At 49.7% G+C, this 18,474-nt stretch overlaps 1 protein-coding gene across 2 annotated transcripts in view; it reads left to right on the top strand.

Annotated features, from left to right (window-relative positions):
- Nucleotides 1–18,474, top strand: part of LOC126545862 (protein singles bar-like) — a 49,484-nt gene that overhangs the window by 15,522 nt on the left and 15,488 nt on the right. The window contains exon 1 of one of the 2 annotated variants that reach the window (XM_050193876.3): nucleotides 13,579–13,924. The exons of the other annotated variant lie outside the window; for it this stretch is intronic. Coding sequence (XP_050049833.1) covers nucleotides 13,838–13,924 — 87 coding nt within the window. The 5' untranslated portion in view covers nucleotides 13,579–13,837. Of the gene's footprint in view, nucleotides 1–13,578; nucleotides 13,925–18,474 lie in introns of those variants that run through there. 2 annotated transcript variants of the gene reach the window in all.

The raw sequence follows: 18,474 nt of genomic DNA, 5'->3' as shown, positions 1-18,474 counted from the left end.
TAAGTATAAATTTGCACCATTCGAAGCGCACTGGATGTAAGTCAGAGTTTTCGACCGTCAGGACGACAAAAAGTAAATGCAAGCACCGAAATTTGGTCACGAAAATAAATGTAGAAAATTATCTTCAAATTTTCACCCGAGTTTTCGCCAAAGAGAGATAAATGAGGACATTGATCCCCCGGTAACTCTGCAAGACTAGAACTAAGCGCTGCTGTGGTCTTCGGCTGAAAAGTACATAATGTGAAAGTAAGCATAAACACAATACGTTTGGTGCGCGTTGAGCGATGATCGTGAATGCGCGTTAATTGCCTTATAGACTGCTTGCAGTGACGTTATCCTAGCCGCCATGTTGGAGGACCAGCGCGGTGAGAAGCTGTGTCCGTAAGGCGACGTCACTTGCAAGCTAAGTGTAGCGGATACCTTCTCTGACTGCGCTCGCTTTTTGTGGAGTAACCATAGACGGTACACACAATGGTTACGTCGGTTGACGCGACCTTTGGTGCTAGCAAAAATAACCAATACTTGAAAATATGTGCGGTGTAGCTTCTATCCGGGGGGGGGGGGGGGGGGGGGGGCGCTGTTATGTGAGAGAAGGTGAAAATCTGCGTGCTCACTCAAAATGTTACCGCGATGGCATTTACGGGGAACACACGCGCCGACAACCTGTAACGGCACGATTGTAGCTCACGGCCTCAATTAATTGACGGACACCCGCGAGCGCACGGCAGGTTGGTCTTTACGAGACACCCATAGAAGCCGCACGCGGCCGCATCCTATCGGCCTTCCCACCGGCCGCGATGACGCTTCGCTCCTCGTCATCACTTCGTTCCGCGATGGAAGCGTCATGCGACGTGCGTGCCACTGTCCTTGAGAGCGGAGCGAAAGGTCAAGGGAGGCAGAAGCGCCGCGCAACACGCAACGGCAGCGGGCCCCTTCGAAGCGCGAAAACACACGCAACACAAAAGTAAACACGCACATCGTCCCGGAACGGGGCTGACAGCAGGTGTGGCCGCGCGCGCGATATTGCGATGGCCGCGCCCTTCTTGGGCGAATCGCCGGCTTCGTCGCGCGGCGAGCGCGGACGGCTGCTGTTGCTCGCTGGGACGGGCCGACGCCCTGGAATCGCGCTTCCCTTCAGGGAAGAAGGGCATCGCGGTCGATAAGGCCGCTGCTGCGATTGTTGCCACGGGGTCTTCGCGGCGGATACGGCGGCGAGTTGTTGGGCGATGTCGCGCCGTGAAGCGACGTCGGGACGCTTTTTCCTAATTTTAGCTCTGCCTTTCACTTCGTCGATGAAAGGCTTCGGTCTGAAAGGCTAACGCTCGCGGGTCAAGATTTAGGGCGACGAACAAGAACTTCTTATGCAAGGGTAACCTGTACGTTGCTTTTGAGCGCAAGCGGATGCACTCGCCCGCTCATTGCAGTGGGAACGGGTAGGGGTTTCATTTTTTGATGCGAAAACATCAAATAGCCCATTGAGCGAAAAAGCCGGCGTTTGTAGCAGGGAAACGGCACATAAATTCCCATGGGCTGCGACGCAACGTCACGTGAGCGCAACGACGGAGCAGAGCAGGAGAAGGGGAACACCTTGTAGGGCGCTGGCGCGCCAGGTGTTACGTGATGGGAGAGCGTATTGTTGTGACACCCTTGATCTCGCTTTCCGAAACCTGTATTATCCGCGCGTTCCTTGTCCGTGCATGCTCTCGCCTGCGTTCTAATTGCGCCTTGGTAATCGCTATGAAGAAATGAATGTTACAAAAAAAGAAGAAATTTGAAAAAAACATTGGTGGTAGCGGGTTCCAAACCTACGACCCCACGCTCAGAAGCTGAGTGCCTTACCCACTGGGCTAAACCAGCGCCACCCAGATAGCAGGCCTGTGCACACTGCTGATGTCATGCTACTTGGACCGAAATTTGCATTGCCAAGCCCGGCGTGACGAAACCGGTGACGTCAAAATCACCGCGGCTAGCTTGTTCGGGGCGTCCTCATTGTATTTCATGGCAGCCGGGCAAGGTAGCGTGACGTCACGAATCGAAGTGCACTGGCTTTGTGCTATCTAGGAGGCATTGGCCAAGTGTCTCAACGCGCTCGCTTGTCCGCGAGGAGTTCATTACTCGAAGGACCGTTCAGCAGCGTTCAGTTGGACATTAATGTCCAATTGTGAAGTTGTGAATGCGAAACTCGTAAGATGTGCTTAGGTGTCCTCGTATTTTCTTTTTTTCTAATGATATGAGTTTCCCATATGGCGGTCGGCGAAACCGCGATTTCTGGCGTTTCACGACTGCCGAATTCGCGGTTGCATTGTGAAAATTAAAGCCTGAAAACTAACTTTTGCGAAGGAAAAGTTTGCGGGAATGTCAATAACCCATGGACGCTGATGAATACGCGACAACGCGTGCACATATTCTTTTTTTTTTTGTCTGCTCAGGTTCTTAACCATTTCTTTAACTGGTAATTTTTTTTTTATTTGGGGCCTAGCGCTAACGTTGATTTCGGGGGAATTATAGTAATGTCTATATCGGTAAAAAGTTTCTGGAAGACCTAAACAACGTTGATATGGGGCGCTATAACGTAAAACTATTCCAAACTTTTCTATTCCAATTCTGCTATCAGCCCTCCACGATTGGTCAAAAACTTTTTTCGACCACCCCCACTTCACCTGTCTGTCACGCGACGTCACGAAAACCGCGATACCTCCCCATCTGATATGATGTGTACCCACTGATTATGCATGATTTGACAGAAAAAAGAAAAACAGTTATTTCTGATTCGACCCCTCTTCGCCATTAGCCCTCGGCTATTGGTAAAAAGTTTTCCGGCTGCACCCACTTCACCTGCCTGTCACGCGACGTCACAAAACCGCAAGAACTCACCGCGTCAAAGTGACGTGTACGCGATAAAGATGCATTAATATGCCGAACAAAACTGAATTTTCTTCGGAATAGCCGCAGGCTGCCCCGTTCCGAGAGGAATAGAAGATGGCTGCCGCCGATCGCTCAGACGCTGGCTACTCGCACCTGCCGGAGAGCATGGGTGTATTTGCGTATAATATGACTTCTTGCGTGGCCGTGTAACGTTTTCGAGCACTTTCGGCACGTTTACCCCCTCATTCTGCCAACTCTTCTTTGCTGAGGGTCCGTTTTAGCGTCATTCTTGAGCTTCCGTTGCATGCCGCCGCGATTTTCGACCAGCCACCGCAAGCTAAGTAAGGGAAAGCCGACCAATCGTAGACGCCGGCACCACCCTCTTCATCCGGTAATCGACTTTCAGTGCAGTGGCTCGGCCCCATCGAATCCCTCTCCACTTGAGCGTTCTCCTCGCCTCTTGTCAGCCAATTAGATACGACAAGCCGCTCAGTGTAGGCAATGTTATTCGTTTTTCAAGCAAACAAAAGGGACCTCCTATGAACGAGGAGAGCGTTTGATTGGTCGGTTCATACAACCCTGGGGGTGACCGCCCGGTACTTGCGTTGGTGGTTACGCAAATTTGACGTCAGGATATTGGAATAGAAACATATTGGAATAGTTTTACGTTATAGGGCCCATGATGTCAAAAAGAAAAAGAACGAACGTTCAAAGCTCAGCCTGAACGTGCTTTTTTATTAACGCACTCACTGCACTAGCTAGGAAGACGCTACTGTCGTAAGAAAAGAGAAGAAAAAAAACACTGACAATCCGTTTTCTGCTTTCGAGTCATTTGTGACATCTGGTGACGCCAAAGACTTTGACCAGGTTGACCATGCAGAACGGACGCAGACCGCTGGCAATCTCGTCACGGCCGATGTGCCATCTCTTGCGCATTTAAAACGACATCTCTGACTCTAGTCGGGCTCATTGTGACGAAATCGCAATGGTTTCGAAGGGTCAGGCTTTCTTCCGCACCCCTCCCCCTTCGCCTTAATCGGTGAGTGTAGTGACTACTCTTCTTTATGACACCTGACCAGGCGAGCGTTCGTAGGATGCTTGACTATATTACATCCGTTCTATGCAAAGAAGGAAGCCTTTGTCCTGCAGATGCTCTGAAAAATATGAAAATCAGCAATAAATAAATAAGTAAATAAATAAATAGGCGATATAAGTACTCTGAGCTTCTGAGCAGGCTGAATATATTTCGACATGACGCAAGAACGTTTCCTTATTATAGATCGACGATTGTTTAGAACATGGACATCGGATGGCCTCTAGTAGTACGTGATAAATAATATTGTTACGGGTAACGTTGAACCGGCTTTATTTAAGAGACGGGGTTGATGGTGACGTCAAGATGGCGTCCCGAGGCTGCGCCAGCTAACGTCTTCCTCCTCTTCTCCTTGCCCGGCTCAAGCCGTAGCAATCCCCGGTTGCCAGACGAAGCCCGCTGGGCAAGTCCAAATCACTCGGAAAGCGTAGGGTGAAACCGCTTAAGACGAGCAACATGTACTAACTGGGTCCGGCTAGAACGACGACCAGCGGACGTCAAGCGTGCCAAGCGTCAAGTCACTCAAGCGATCTACAAGGACGAATGGGCCCGTGTACTGGGGTAAAAACTTTTCGCATAATCTACGTTTACGTTCCGGAGTCCACAACCACACAAAGTCTCCTTTAGTGTACGAGACAGACTGGTGTCGGCTGTCATAGCGCTCTTTCGATCGGTGTTGCGATGCCACAGTACGAAGACGAGCGATACGCCGGGCTTCTTCGGCAAGACAAAGCGTCTTGGCAACAGAGTACTCGCTGTGAAAGTCAAACGGTAGTATAGTGTCAATGAACCTTAGCGGTGGACGTGCGTAAAGGAGATAAAAAGGGCTGTAATCGGTCGTCTCATGCTTTGCAGTATTATAAGCATAGGTTATGAAGGGGAGTACGTCATCCCAGTCTCTGTGATCGGAAGATACGTACATGGCCAGCATGTTAGTTAGAGTTCTGTTCGTACGTTCTACAAGCCAATTTGTCTGAGGGTGATAAGGCGTTGAATGACGGAACTGCGAATTGCAGAAACGAAGCAGTTCTTCTACGGCGTCCGCAATGAACTGACGACCGCGATCGCTAATGATGACATGGGAGGGACCATGTCGAAGAATAATGAATCGAAGCAAAAACGTTACAACGGACGCAGCTGTTGAAGATGCATGGTACGGCCGCCGTTTCCGCGTAACGGGTCAGATGGTCGACACATACGATCACCCATCGGTTGTCGTTGAATGATCGGGGAAATGGGCCCAGAAGATCGGTACCCACTTGTTCAAATGGCAGGCGAGGCGGCGGCAGAGGTTGGAGAAGACCTGGCGGAGCGGTCGTAGGGCGCTTGTAGCGTTGACATTGTTCGCAAACTGGCGACGTAGTGCTTGACTGTATCCCGCATTCTGGGCCAGTAAAAACGCTCCTGTGTCCGGTTCAAAGTTCTGATGAATTCTAGATGGCCAGAGGTCACATCGTCGTGCATGACTCTCAGTATGTCCACTCGCAGACTCTGCGGCACCACCAGAAGAAAGCGTGCGCCTTTGGCCGAATAATTGGTCTTGTAAAGCAGGCCGTCACGGACACAAAATCGACCGGTGGCTCCAGGACGCGATGCGGCTACCAATAGTGGTTCCAAATTAATATCATTTTCCTGCTCTACTTTGAAAGTCATCGAGTCTGGGAATGTAGAAGAAATGGGAGCAAAACAGTCATCAAAATTGTCTTCGTCACACTCCGTCGTCGTCAGAGGAAGGCGGGAGAGACAGTCCGCTTCTGCGTGGCGACGCCCAGACTTGTAGGAAATAACGAAGTGGTACTCCTGCAGTCGAAGAGCCCAACGTGCCAGTCGTCCACTCGGATCACGGAGATTCACCAACCAGCACAACGCGTGGTGGTCAGTAACGATAGTGAACGGGCGTCCGTAGATATAGGGCCGAAATTTGTGGACAGCGAAAACAGTTGCCAAGCATTCTTGCTCGGTCACAGTGTAATTGCGTTCCGCCCTAGTCAAAGAGCGACTAGCATAAGCCACAACGTGTTCAGCTCCTTGATGACGTTGCACTAGTACGGCACCGATGTCGATGCCACTGGCATCAGCGTGAACTTCCGTAGGTGAGGATGCATCGAAGTGACGCAATATGGGCCCTGACGTTAGTAGAAATTTTAGCTGGCGGAACGCGTCGTCGCAAGCCGTAGTCCAATTGAAAGGGACGGCTTTTTGGAGAAGGCATGCTAGGGGGTACACCACGTCGGCGAATCTTGGGACGAAGCGACGAAAATACGAGCACAGGCCCAAGAAACTCCTCAACTACCGCACTGACTTCGGTGCTTCGAAGGAGCTGACTGCCTCAATCTTCCGTGGATCTGGCCTCACACCGTTTTTGTTGACCAGATGCCCAAGTACTAACGTCTTGGTTTCCCCGAAACGACATTTCTTGGAATTTAGGATTAAGCCGGCTTGTTTGACACAATCCAGAACAAGACTGAGACGGCTGTTATGCTCACTCAATGTGCTGCCAAAAATCACCACATCGTCAAGGTAGCACAAACAAATTTCCCATTAAAGTCCTCGGAGGATAGTATCCATGAATCGTTCGAATGTTGCTGGCGCGTTACAAAGGCCGAACGGCATAACGTTAAATTCATAAAGGCCGTCTGGTGTCACGAAGGCCGTTTTCTCCTTATCGTCTGGGTGCGTGGGTATCTGCCAATACCCTGATCGCAAATCCAGTGATGAAAAGTAGGCAGCGGAATGTAGACAATCGATGACATCATCAATTCTAGGAAGCGGATACACATCCTTTTTGGTGACCGCATTCAGTTTCCTGTAATCAACGTAGAACCACCACGATCCATCCTTCTTCTTTACTAAGATTACTGGTGCTGCCCACGGACTAGAGGACTCTTGAACAACACTTTTCCGCAGCATATCTTTCACCTGTTCAGCAATAACTGTCCTCTCTGTTGAAGAAACGCGGTAAGGCTTTTGCCGAATGGGGTGCGCAGATCCGGTGTCAATTCTGTGGCGAGCACGAGAACGCGGGAGTGAAGCCTGCTTGTCGCCTTGTGTGAAATCGAACACAGAAAGATGTGCCCACAAAACTTGTGCGAGAGCGTGGCGCTCATGTGAGGGCAGCGCCTTGTTGATCATCCGTAGGATCTGCTCTTCAGAAATGCTTCGGTGGGGATCGCTAGTATGAGACTGCTCCTCCTCGCTTAGAACTGTAATGGAGCTGTACGTAATCTCGTCAAATTCAGCGAGCTTCATATCACGCAGGAGAACAGCAGGGACGCAAGAACAATTGAATGCCCACAAATTTGAGGCGCCATTCACTACTCTCACGAGAGAGCGTGGTACAAGTACATCTTTCTTTGCGCAGCTCGACGTAAGTGGTTGGACTTGCGCGTCAAACGATGAAAGGTCGGCAGCAGCAAAACTGACCGGGATACGTGACAGCGACCAAGGCGGTAGCAGCAAATCGTTCGAAACAACACAATAGTTTTTCTCTGGTAAGGATGTGTCGGCAAGGGTGGCGAGAAGCGCGCTATTCAAAGTAATTTCGCCTGTGCCGCAGTTAACGGATACACCACAATCCTGAAGAAAGTCAATCCCGAGAATCACATCATGAGTGCACCGCGGTAGTACGAGAAATTCTGTTTTAAGATCTTCTCCTCCGAATAAAACACTTGCAACACAAATACCAAGGGGAACTAGGCACTCTCCACTGACACCACGAAACGTCACACCATCATTCCACGGGAACATAACTTTCCGACCCAGCCTCTCTTTGAAAGTCACACTCATGACGGAAACGGTAGCACCAGTATCCACTAATGTTGTTGCAGGTATACTATCAATTAACACACGCACTTTGTTCTCCACCATCATAATAGGCAGAGGAGTATTTCGCAGAGACGCAGACTGTCCGGCGACCTTACCTCCATTGGCCGCGCCGGCTAGTTTCCCGACGGCGGTGGTGGCGTAGCACGTCGCCGTGGTGACGGTGAACGGCGTTGGCGACTGGTTGGGGGCATGAGGCTGCGGTCTGAAGCTGGCGAGCCACTCCTTCTACTATATTGGCGGAAGGTATTCCGGGGTGGCGCGCCTGTGGTGTTTGCAGTTCAGGGTCTGTCGGCCAACGGTCGTCATAACTGTCAGGTTCAAAATTAGGCCAAGTTGGTGGTGGGCCATATGTTGTTGTCTGTCGGCGCCGGCGACAAAAACGAGCAATGTGTCCTGAGGCGCCACAGCTGTAACACACAGGCGATGCGCGACCGACGTTGTAAGCCTCGGGGTCAACCCTGGGACGCTGCGAATAATAAACGCGATCTTCCGAATTCCGATTCGTGGTGGTAGCTCGATGAGTTCGGTGATCGTGCGTCATGTCGTCGCGAAAGGTACGTCGGTGCTGTCGCAGCTGATCGACTCGACAGTCTGCAACGTCTGGCATGGCAGACAATGCGGACACAGCTGATGCATGTTCTTGAGGTTGGTTGGAAGCGCAACCAAGCTGTTCGACATCCGCCCCTTTGGTGTGTCGTTCAAGTTCTTTGTGGACAATTTGCCTTATAATTGCCGCAAGGTCAAATTGAAAATTGTAGTTGTCGTTTTCGTCAACGCTTGCCACCGTTGTGACATTCGCTAACCTGCCGAACTTTGGCGTGATACGGCGCAGCTTCAAGGCCTCAAATGTGCGGCAATGCTTGATTAGGTCGGCGACCGAGGCGAGACTCTCCTTTCCGATTAAATAATTGTAAACATCCTCGGCTATACCTTTGAGAAGATGTCTAACTTTGTCCTCTTCGGACATTCGAGGATTGACCGTTTTGCAAAGCTTCAGGATCGCCTCTATGTACGTAGTACAGGTCTCACCTGGGACTTGAGCGCGCTGAAGCAATGTCTGCTCCGCCCGCTTCCTTTTGGTGGTGGAATCGCCAAAGCACTCTGTGAGGTGAGTAACGAAGCTGTCGCACGTTGTGAAGGTGTCTTCATGGTTCTCGAACTACACTAGCGCAGTGTCTGTGGGGAACAGAACCACATTGTCGAGCTGAACCGTGGAGTTCCAGCCGTTGTACTTGCTCACACGCTTGTAGTGGGTGAGCCATTCCTCCATGTCCTCGTCGAATTTTCCTGAGAAAGGGCGGGGCTCCATCTGATGCATCCAGGCGCCGGTTGTTCTCACTGGAGCAGCCAGAGAAGGCTGTTGGTCGCCGCTGTGGGACATCGGGATCTCAAGTGGTGTCGGAAGCAGTCGAGCGAGGCGTCGGCTTCGGCGTGGCACTTGCTGCAGCAGCTCCGTCGTCTTGGTCGAAGTACCCCGCACCTCCACCACAAAACTGTTACGATTAATGTTGAACTGGCTTTATTTAAGGGACGGGGTTGATGGTGAAGTCAAGATGGCGTCCCGAGGCTGCGCCAGCTAACGTCTTCCTGCTCTTCTCCTCGCCCGGTTCATGTCTTAGCAATATGATCATCGTTTCCCCGTTCCAGACGCATTAATTTCGCATATGTCAATTACACGGGAAAAAAAATTTAGAACGCCGCTCAAAGAATAAGCTTTCATTGGCATCTACAGCAGTGATAGCTGACCTGACGACATCAACGACGACGATGACGAATACGGCGTGACAACGGCGGTGACAACGACGACACGACGGGATCGGGATCGAATCCCGGTTATTCGGCCCGGGAAAAAAAGATGGTGATACCAGGGTCCTTCAATGAAAAGTATTGAAGGACCCTGGTGATACTGTAAGTTTCAGTGGAGACTATAGTCCAGGCTTCAATGTTTCTCAGTACACGTTAAAGATGCTGATTCTGCACAAAACCAGTGCAATTCGGCAGGCATACCCTCAAATGCCCTTTCATTGGAGTGATGCAGGACTGAAAGAACAACAACGATAAAACGTTGAACGTAGTTATACATGTCGACCAGGATGGAAACTGGGGCTGGTTGGTTCGACATTGCGAATCGTAACGCAGTGCGAAGGACATGTCTTCCTTTCGTTCGTGTCTTTCATGTATGCTTTACCAATCGTAATATACTTCATCGAGCCCTATACCTCTGATGTCTCCTTCTGATATCACTGAACAGATGGTGTGACACCAACAAAATATGATATTTATCGGCACCATGTCGAACCTTCATAGATGGGTTATGTATCAAACATAACTGCTGAGGAGACTGAAAACACTCCAGATTGATGATACGGTTCGAATTACAGCTTACTTGGGGATGAGAAGACACAAGGCATTACTTTGCTCGATACATGGCTGTAAGTTTTGAATACTTACTTGAGCCACTTCATTACTCAGTAGCGCCGGGTCAATTGAAAACGTTTTGGTCATTGAGCATTTTGTAATCGAGTATGGAATCAATGTTAAAAGAAAAGAAGAGAGAGAGAGATAAAAAAGGCGAGGACACAGTAAAAAAATGCGACAAGGAAAGCGCAACAGTTGGCCATGGCTTCTTTTTCGCATTTCTAGTCGCTGGCCCCGTGTCTCTCTCTCTCTCTCTTCTTCTTCTCTCTGATTTTACATTTTATAACATGGTACTCCAACTCCCTACACATCAGCACTTAATAGAATGGAACTCGGGTGCGTTGAAGTCAGTTGACGAATTATGAACCTTAATGACATTCTTCGCAAAAACCTATTTTTTGCGTGTGTATGTGTGTCTAGTTGAAGTAGTAGTTTAGCGCAAAAAAACCACAGACACAAGGAAGACAGACAAGGACAAGCGCTACTCACAACTGTTTAATGGAAGGAAGGATAGTACATATGCATATATATCCGCTTGTCACGCATGCGCCTACCAAGCAGAAGAGAAGCCAGTACATGCACATCAAAGGCGGTTGCGCAAGAAGTTAAATTCGGCATCCAGTAATGTGATCGAAGGCTCACTCACACATCTATTTCTATTCATCTTGATAAAGAAGGCCTCAAGTGCGAGCCTAGAAGACGCGTTGCCGCTCCTGCCAAGAATAGTTGTCGCAGAAAATCGAGCGTCGCAACCACACGCGGTGACATGAGCCACCAAATGTGCGCCCTTATCCTCTTTTTTCTTTAGTTTTTGCGCATGTTCCCTTAAACGGTCATTCACACAACGCTCAGTTTGTCCAATGTAAAGCTGCCCACAAGGGTGCAAGGGAATTGCGTAAACAACCCCTCTGGAGCACTCAACAAAGGGCTTTTCATGCCTCGTGCGGCAGCCCCGCCTGCTCTTACAGCAAACTCGAGAACACAGCTTCGAAAGCTTGTTGGGCGCAGAGAAAACCAGAGGAATACCATGACGGTTAGCAACCTTTTTAAGGTTGTGTGACACCTTGTGTACATAAGGAATAACCTCTGGTCTTACCTTCGGTCGTTCGACCTCTGCGCTTGCCCTTCGTGCTCCAAGCTTAACTTTTTGCAGAAGAGACTCTACTATAGCATTGACGACCGTCAAAGGGAAACCAGCTGCCAAAAGGCGTCCAACTTGGTTCGTAAAACTAGACCGCATTTGGTGTGCGCACGATTTCCGCAAAGCCGATTCCAAGCAAAGACTACCAACTGCTCGCTTCACCACTTTAGAGTGTGCGGAATCGTACGGCAGCAATTGCTTCATGGCTCGCGGTTGATAGGACCAGCAGACATGGCCAACTTCAAAAGACAGTTTTAAATCTAAGAACTGTAGGCCTGTGTCGTCAGGAAGTTCATGGGTAAACACAAGCCCTTGGCCTTGGTTGTTAAAAGCTTCTAAAATAAAAGCAAGGGATGTAAAGTCACCCTTATTGTTTAAAAGCACTAAAAAATCATCAACATACCTAAAGACTTTTAAAACCTGCCCCCCATTAAAAACCTGCTCTAAAGACCTATCAACAAAAGACAAAAAAATGTCGCACAAAATAGGAGCAACACAAGACCCAATACACACTCCCCGGCGTTGCAGATATGGCTGCTCGTTGTAAAGTATAAAAGTCACACTTAAATAAAACTCGAGCAATGTTAAAAAACTGTCCACTGAAAGGCCCGCCGAGTTCTGGAAGTCGACCACGTCGTTGTATTCAATACATTCCCTTAAGAAAACGAGAAGCTTGTCCTGAGGAATTGAGTAGAATAGATCTTCTACGTCAACGGAAAAACCATACTTAATGCCGTCATTACACTTAACAAATTGCGCGACCTCCGAAGAACTTTTAACACGGAAAGGGTCATCCACTTGTAGCGTCTTAAGCTTATTCAAAAGAAAAAGGCTCACGCAATGCTGCCACGCCCCGCGCTCGCTAACGATAGTTCTGAAAGGAAAATCGGGCTTGTGCGTTTTCGCGGTAAAGAACACGGTCAAACAGCTTTCTTTGCTATTCTTGATACCTTTAGCAAGGGTGGTCAAGTTCAAACTTCTGCAGAACTCGATGAATTTCGACTTGACTCTAACTGCACTCTTACTAATGGGAACGAAATTCTTATTCACCGCTGCCTGCGCTCTTTCGTCAAACCGACCTTTTGGCAACACAACAAACCCTCCTTCCTTATCTGACTGCAACAGCATAAGCTCATTTTGCTTGAAATACTTTACGACACCTTCTAAGCCCTTTTTAGTTTGAACGTCTGAAGCCCTGCTTGAACACCTTGAGATAGAGTAAAGTCCCTCCTTCAGACACTGGTCATGGTCCTCTTGGCTGCACCTTGCAGAGACGTCTCGGTTGAGACCTACCAGGTCATGTGGCCGGACGGAGGGAGGAACGGCATATGTAAACCGTAGGTATTGGTCACCATTATAGTCAACATTGTTATCCCTCACTCCTCAGTTTTATCGTTAGAAACCATGCCTTTCACCTGTGCTGTATGGGACTGAAAACACTTCATGCGGCTAAATCTCCTCTACGTGGAAGGGACCAGTGGTTTCCAGACTGCGGAAATATGAGACGTCTGCGCTGGCCGCCTCTTGCATATCGTTCGTGCACGTGCAGAAACATTAGGTGACGTGTACGCTATCAAGGCGTAGGCCAGTAGCTTACAATGTCGGACGATCTGCGCGATTAACCTCGGGGATTTCTTCGTGACCCGCGGTGTCTCGCGCTCTCTATAGACGGCGGTTATTCGCCTGCTGCAAGAAGCATTTCGGTGGCGTGTGCGGATGCCATCATAGAGGCGGTGCGGTCCGTTCTCGCAGTAATCCCTCCTTGCTGGCCCGTTGCTGAGCGCAGTCGCTTGGCGCCGCTCAAGCTGGGCCACTTTGCGCGGGCCCGAGTCGAAGCTGGCCGCTGCGTCGTCGTTGGCGGCGCCAGGTGCGCCGCAGATGTCCAGGCGCTGTCAGGCCTCCGCGGTCCCATGCAAACAACGAAAGCGAAAGCTGCCGAGGCGCGCTCTTATTCTGTGAAGCAGAAACAATAAGCGTAGCTCATTCCGCCCTCGCTGTTGGCGGGGTGAGGAGGCGACATAGCGTCGAGTTTCGCAAGCTGCATGCACGCATGAAGTGGCGGAGCGGCGCTCCGACGTTTGACCTTCTTGCGCCGTATACGGCGGGATGGGGGCCCTCCCGCGGGTGGGAAAGCAAAAAACGCATACTCATCCCTTGAATGGCTGCCCTGTTGCGAAATGCCCGCAGCCAGAGAGGGGAAGTGATGGCGGGAGGGGGGCAAGTATGCACCGCTCTCAAGTGCGCCACACGCGGGCACCGGGCGAGGCGTTGCCGCTTGGCCTCCTCGCGCCTCGCGCGCTCCATACCGGACCTGCTTGCGGAAGTGGGCGCAGTGTGTTTTGTTCGCCGTTCGTTTCGAACGTTCTCGTTGTCGGGACGCTCGTGCATCGTCGATCCCCATTCGCCGGAACGATTCCACCGCTCGGTTCGCGTAGAGCGAGGAAGAAAGAACTGTCTCCACTCGTTTAAGCTGAGTCAAGCCGTCATCCGCCGACATGTCGCACACGCGCACCGTGACCAGGATCAGCGTCAAGAATGAAGACTGCTGCAGCATTCCCGGACTGCTGCGCGTCTCCGAGACCGTGAGCGGCCGCTCTCTCTTTTCTGTTAATTTTCCGGGGGCCTCGCAGCCGCGGGACCCGCATGCGCGCTGGGTCCAGTGGTCGCGGCTGTGACCGCGAGTCGCGCGAGGGATTTCTGACCGCACGAAAGAAATCGCTCACCGGCTCGCGTTCTGCGCCATGCTTCTGCCAATGTCTTTTCTTCTTCTTCGCTTCAGTCCTTTGTTCTTATAGTTCAACAAAGGTAGCAGAGGCCGTCGGACGAGCATGCAGCTCGTAATGTATCGATGCTTTCTAGGAACCAATGAAGCTCTTTCCTAGCGAGGCTTATGTTACTGCATTTCTTTGATGATTGGTCGCCTTCGAGCGAATGTTCTTTGTTCTGTCGCGAGCTGTCACTTTCGCCCGCCTCCTCCACTTCTCCAAAATGGGCGAGAGGGAAGCTGCCGTTTGTTATAAAGTTTCGATTTCTGTATTGACTGCTCTCCTACATGGTTTAGAGGTTGAAAAAAAATTCTGGCTATTTAACTCAACTACCAAATTTCTTTTTGTGCTTCTTTCTAGATAAGCTTCTGTCTAGCAAACTTGGTACGTTTTTTTTTTCTTTTCGGAACGTACGCGATGAATCCCATTGATGGTGCAAACGCAATGAACCTGAAGGCTCAAACGAACCAAGCAGTCGCATTCAATCGGGGGAAAAATTTCAGCTGTTCGCGCACATACAACCATCTTCAAAAGTATAAGAGGCCGCTCCTCGAGTGACACGACCTGTCGTCAGGCCCTGTCGTCGGAGTCTTCTAGCGAGCCTGGCGCTCGCTACACGGCACGGCACACGAAAGTGGTGCATTGGATCGTAATTGCGAATGGATCCGTGCTGCTGCTCTGAGTGGGTCCAGATACCACGATGTGTGCACCACAAGTACTGCACTTTAGTCCTTACGGAAAAGAGGTACGGGCCTTTGGTGTTCGCGCAAAGCGTAATTGGTTAATGCGTTAATTGTAGCACAATTAAAACTATATCCTCCGATACGTGAAGCAAGGGTGTGTACTTATAGGTACAAGGGGTCCTGTTCTGATAAGGTGAAGTACAATAATAGAGGCTGTACTGGAAATTCCGAAGGGGACGTGTCTCCGTAGAAACGTCCGAATCTTCTCAACGCTGCCTTTTGCAGTTCTCGTTTCTTGTAGTTGCTAGCAGACGTTCATCATAGTAGCGCACAATGCGTTAAATGAATGAATGAATGAATGAATGAATGAATGAATAAATAAATAAATAAATAAATAAATAAATAAATAAATAAATAAATAAATAGTTCATGAGCGGTGGCACTGGCTAACACTCCCATGGTTAGTTCTAGTAGATACACATAAATACCCCAGGAAATGGATGGGAAAACGGCGCTGCGGTAGCTCTATTGGTAAGATCATCGCACACGTAATGCGAAGACATGGGTTCATATCCCACCTGCGGCCAGTTGTTTTTCCATCCCCTTTCATTTCCATTTATTCGTCATTTCTTCAGTTAAGTACTGCAATTAATTTCCCCTATGCTCTCCTTGGTGTCATTGTTTGTTGGCTTCTTATGATATGACTAATAAAAATCAGGCCCTTCGGTTTCCTTTCTTCTCGTTCATCTATATATCAAATATAAAATTCGATAATGCGATATTCCACTCACTGTGCTATCGTTTTACACAGTACATACGATAGCAATCTCAAGGTCAAAAGTGAAAACGCCGCTGCAATCGCCACGCTGGAGCGCCAGGTCAACTCCAATCTTAAGCGTTGCCTCACAAACGACTACTCACGCCCCCCCCCCCACCCACCCCCTCCCCCCAATGTTTTAAACAACCTTTCTTGCAGTGTTCCTCGTGGTGCCGTATATCACTGCACGTTCTGATAGGTATAGTGAGCCAGAAAAGAAAAAGGTGCCGACTCAGTGTTCGGGCGCTCATTGGACCGCAGTGAGAAATCGTTTTCCCGTAGAGCCTAAAAAAAATACCGCCGAAATGTCGTGCACCCTACGCCTCGGCAGCTGCTGTAGTCACGCACAAGTAGGCCTGCGCACTTTTGACAAAGGCTGTGCGTCAGGTTCTACAGAGTTGACCTTTTCTCTGTTTCATCATTTGCAACCGTTGCCTACATTTGTCTTTACCGCGATTTAATGCAATCTTATTTTTGGCGACGTAGCTCTGAAATAATAGTTTGTTGAAGCCACTGCTGGCAGCTTGTGAAATCCCACTTTTTAAGCTAATGGCTGGTTGCAGGTGTTTTGTAGACGCCTTTCGAGCGGTTAAGAGAAACCCTCATTCCAAAGGAGCTCGGAAACTTAGAGTGTTGCTATTCCGGTATTAATGCTATACGGGCACTTTGCGTTCGCATTTTTTGCTTTGTATGACCCTGCGCTTGTGTCTGTCGTTCCCCAGTCCTCGTTCCAAGTGGGGCGCAAATAACATTGCTCATGAATTGTAACGAACTAGCCCAAACCAGTACCCTGCTGTATATTACTGCAGATATATTGTATAACAACCAGTGTGAACGACATAGGTTTTGTACATATTTCATTACATTTTTCTCATTGCCCTAGGTTTGCGCGGTCTCTGCTCTCATCCGTGTCCTTAGCGCCGTTTTGAGCGCGGAATTTAACCAACTAGCCGAAGCTAACACTTTATTGGTTTTTGAATATATCAAGTGCCTCGTCCGAGGTAACATAACAACTGGGCAGACATACACGTATGTAGTGTAAATATTGAGCAAGTCCAGTGAACTGGGAGTTTCGAGGCTGCAGTCTATCCTTATACTTTTCTGAGTTATTTCTTTCCTGCGTAGCAAGCGCTAGAATAGCAAACGTAGTAAAGGTTAGAAAATATCTTCGACTGGATTTTTGGTGCTGCAAAAATAGCCGACTTCTGACCATTTTCTGCGTCGAGGTCGCAGCGTCCCGGCATAAAATTAGGTTAACTCTGACCCGGCGTCTCGCCATTGCAAAAATACTTCTCTTCGAACGATGTTTCGTCTTCAGAGGCAATTCTGCAAGCCGCGGTACGATTTATGGCTCGTTCAAGCGCTTTAAACAAAAACACATTCTGGCTGCGTGTATGTGTGCTGTGGGCACCCGCGAACCGAGCACGGGTGCCTGCGACCTAGGTCAGTAGCCGCGCTTAACGCCGCTACGTCCTCCTCGGTTCGCTCAATGCCCGGCACGGATACTGCTGCTAAGCCGCAGGGTGTGGCGGCAGCGCCTGGGCCCGCCACCAAAACGGAGCTGCGCCACGCATCCGGCCGCCGTCTTGTACCGCTTTCAGAATAAACAGGCCCTGGTGGCCTCGCGCTGCCGTCGTACTTTCCTGACTGAAAAAAAAAAAAAGGAAGAAGTACAACAACATCGGTGTTGGCGCTGCCGCTTCCACTGTCCGTGCCTCTGTGCCGGCTCCGCTGGCTTATTCATCTTCCACGCAGTGACTGGGCTGCATCCTCGATCGCCGCTCTCCGCGCGCATAAACAAACCGGCGTGCTATATTCATCAGTGAGTTAGCACTAAGTGCACGGTGTTTTAACCGAGCTTTAACTTTACGTCGCTTCGCATAAACTTGAGAAAATGCTGTAGTCGCAGCCGAAGATGGTGGTATCTATGCATGATGCGAAATTGACAAAAAATAAAAAAATATAGGAAAAAAAGAAAGAAAGAAAGAAAGAAGGCTGTTGAAACAACAATACCTTGATTTGGGCGAGTTGTGAGCAAGAGTGTTGAGCACTGTACGGTTGACAGGGACTACGTCAGGAATATCATTTCTGCTTTGATTTTTGCCGTCCAAGACCGCGTTTATGTCTACACCCTTGTAAGTAATTAAGTAAGTAAAATAAGTAAGTAAGTAAAGTAAGGTAAGTAAAGTAAGTAAGATAATGTAAATGAATATACGGCAAAATCTGTCCTCTTTTAGCGTATATGCTTTTTATTTCTCTCAGGCTCGCTCTTTCCCCCCTTCATTAGCAATTTCGGTCAGGTCAGCGCACGCCCACGAGGCACGGATGTTTGCATGCTGGAGCCCTCGGGCTGCGGTCAGCCGCTGTGCCCGAATGCCTCGTTGCTTCTCTGTCACCCGGAAACAGCCCAGAGGGTCCCGTAGAATGACTTGTCAACGGTAATCAATTACTATAGGGAGACGAAAAACGGTCCCATTTTCCGTGACCACGTAAGTGACTGGCGCCAGCCGTCGTAAAAGTCGGTAGGGGAATGTGTAATTGACCTCGTTGCCCGCGCGTGGCTAGCTTGGTGCCGTTCCTTCTACCGAGACGGGCCAGCCTATCTCGGGTGGGCCCCGAGGCGGGCACAACACGGTCACATCGCCGGGCTGCGCCGAATGTGTCGCGTTCTGGAGCGCCTGCAGGTGCGGTCATTTAGTTGTACTCCTCCACTTACACAGCAGCCGATTGCTCGAAATCTATGTTTGCCACCCTTTGCGTTTGCATGAGCACTTTCCAGGTCATGCTGTTGTCTCGTGCGGCCTGACCAGCTGCATAGAACACAACGGCAAGGCAATCCACGCGAATGCCCCTATGCGCGTATACTT

Source organism: Dermacentor andersoni, chromosome 1, assembly GCF_023375885.2.
Source record: "Dermacentor andersoni chromosome 1, qqDerAnde1_hic_scaffold, whole genome shotgun sequence".
In the NCBI taxonomy this organism is placed as follows: domain Eukaryota; kingdom Metazoa; phylum Arthropoda; class Arachnida; order Ixodida; family Ixodidae; genus Dermacentor; species Dermacentor andersoni.
This window is presented reverse-complemented; position numbering and strand designations above follow the sequence as displayed.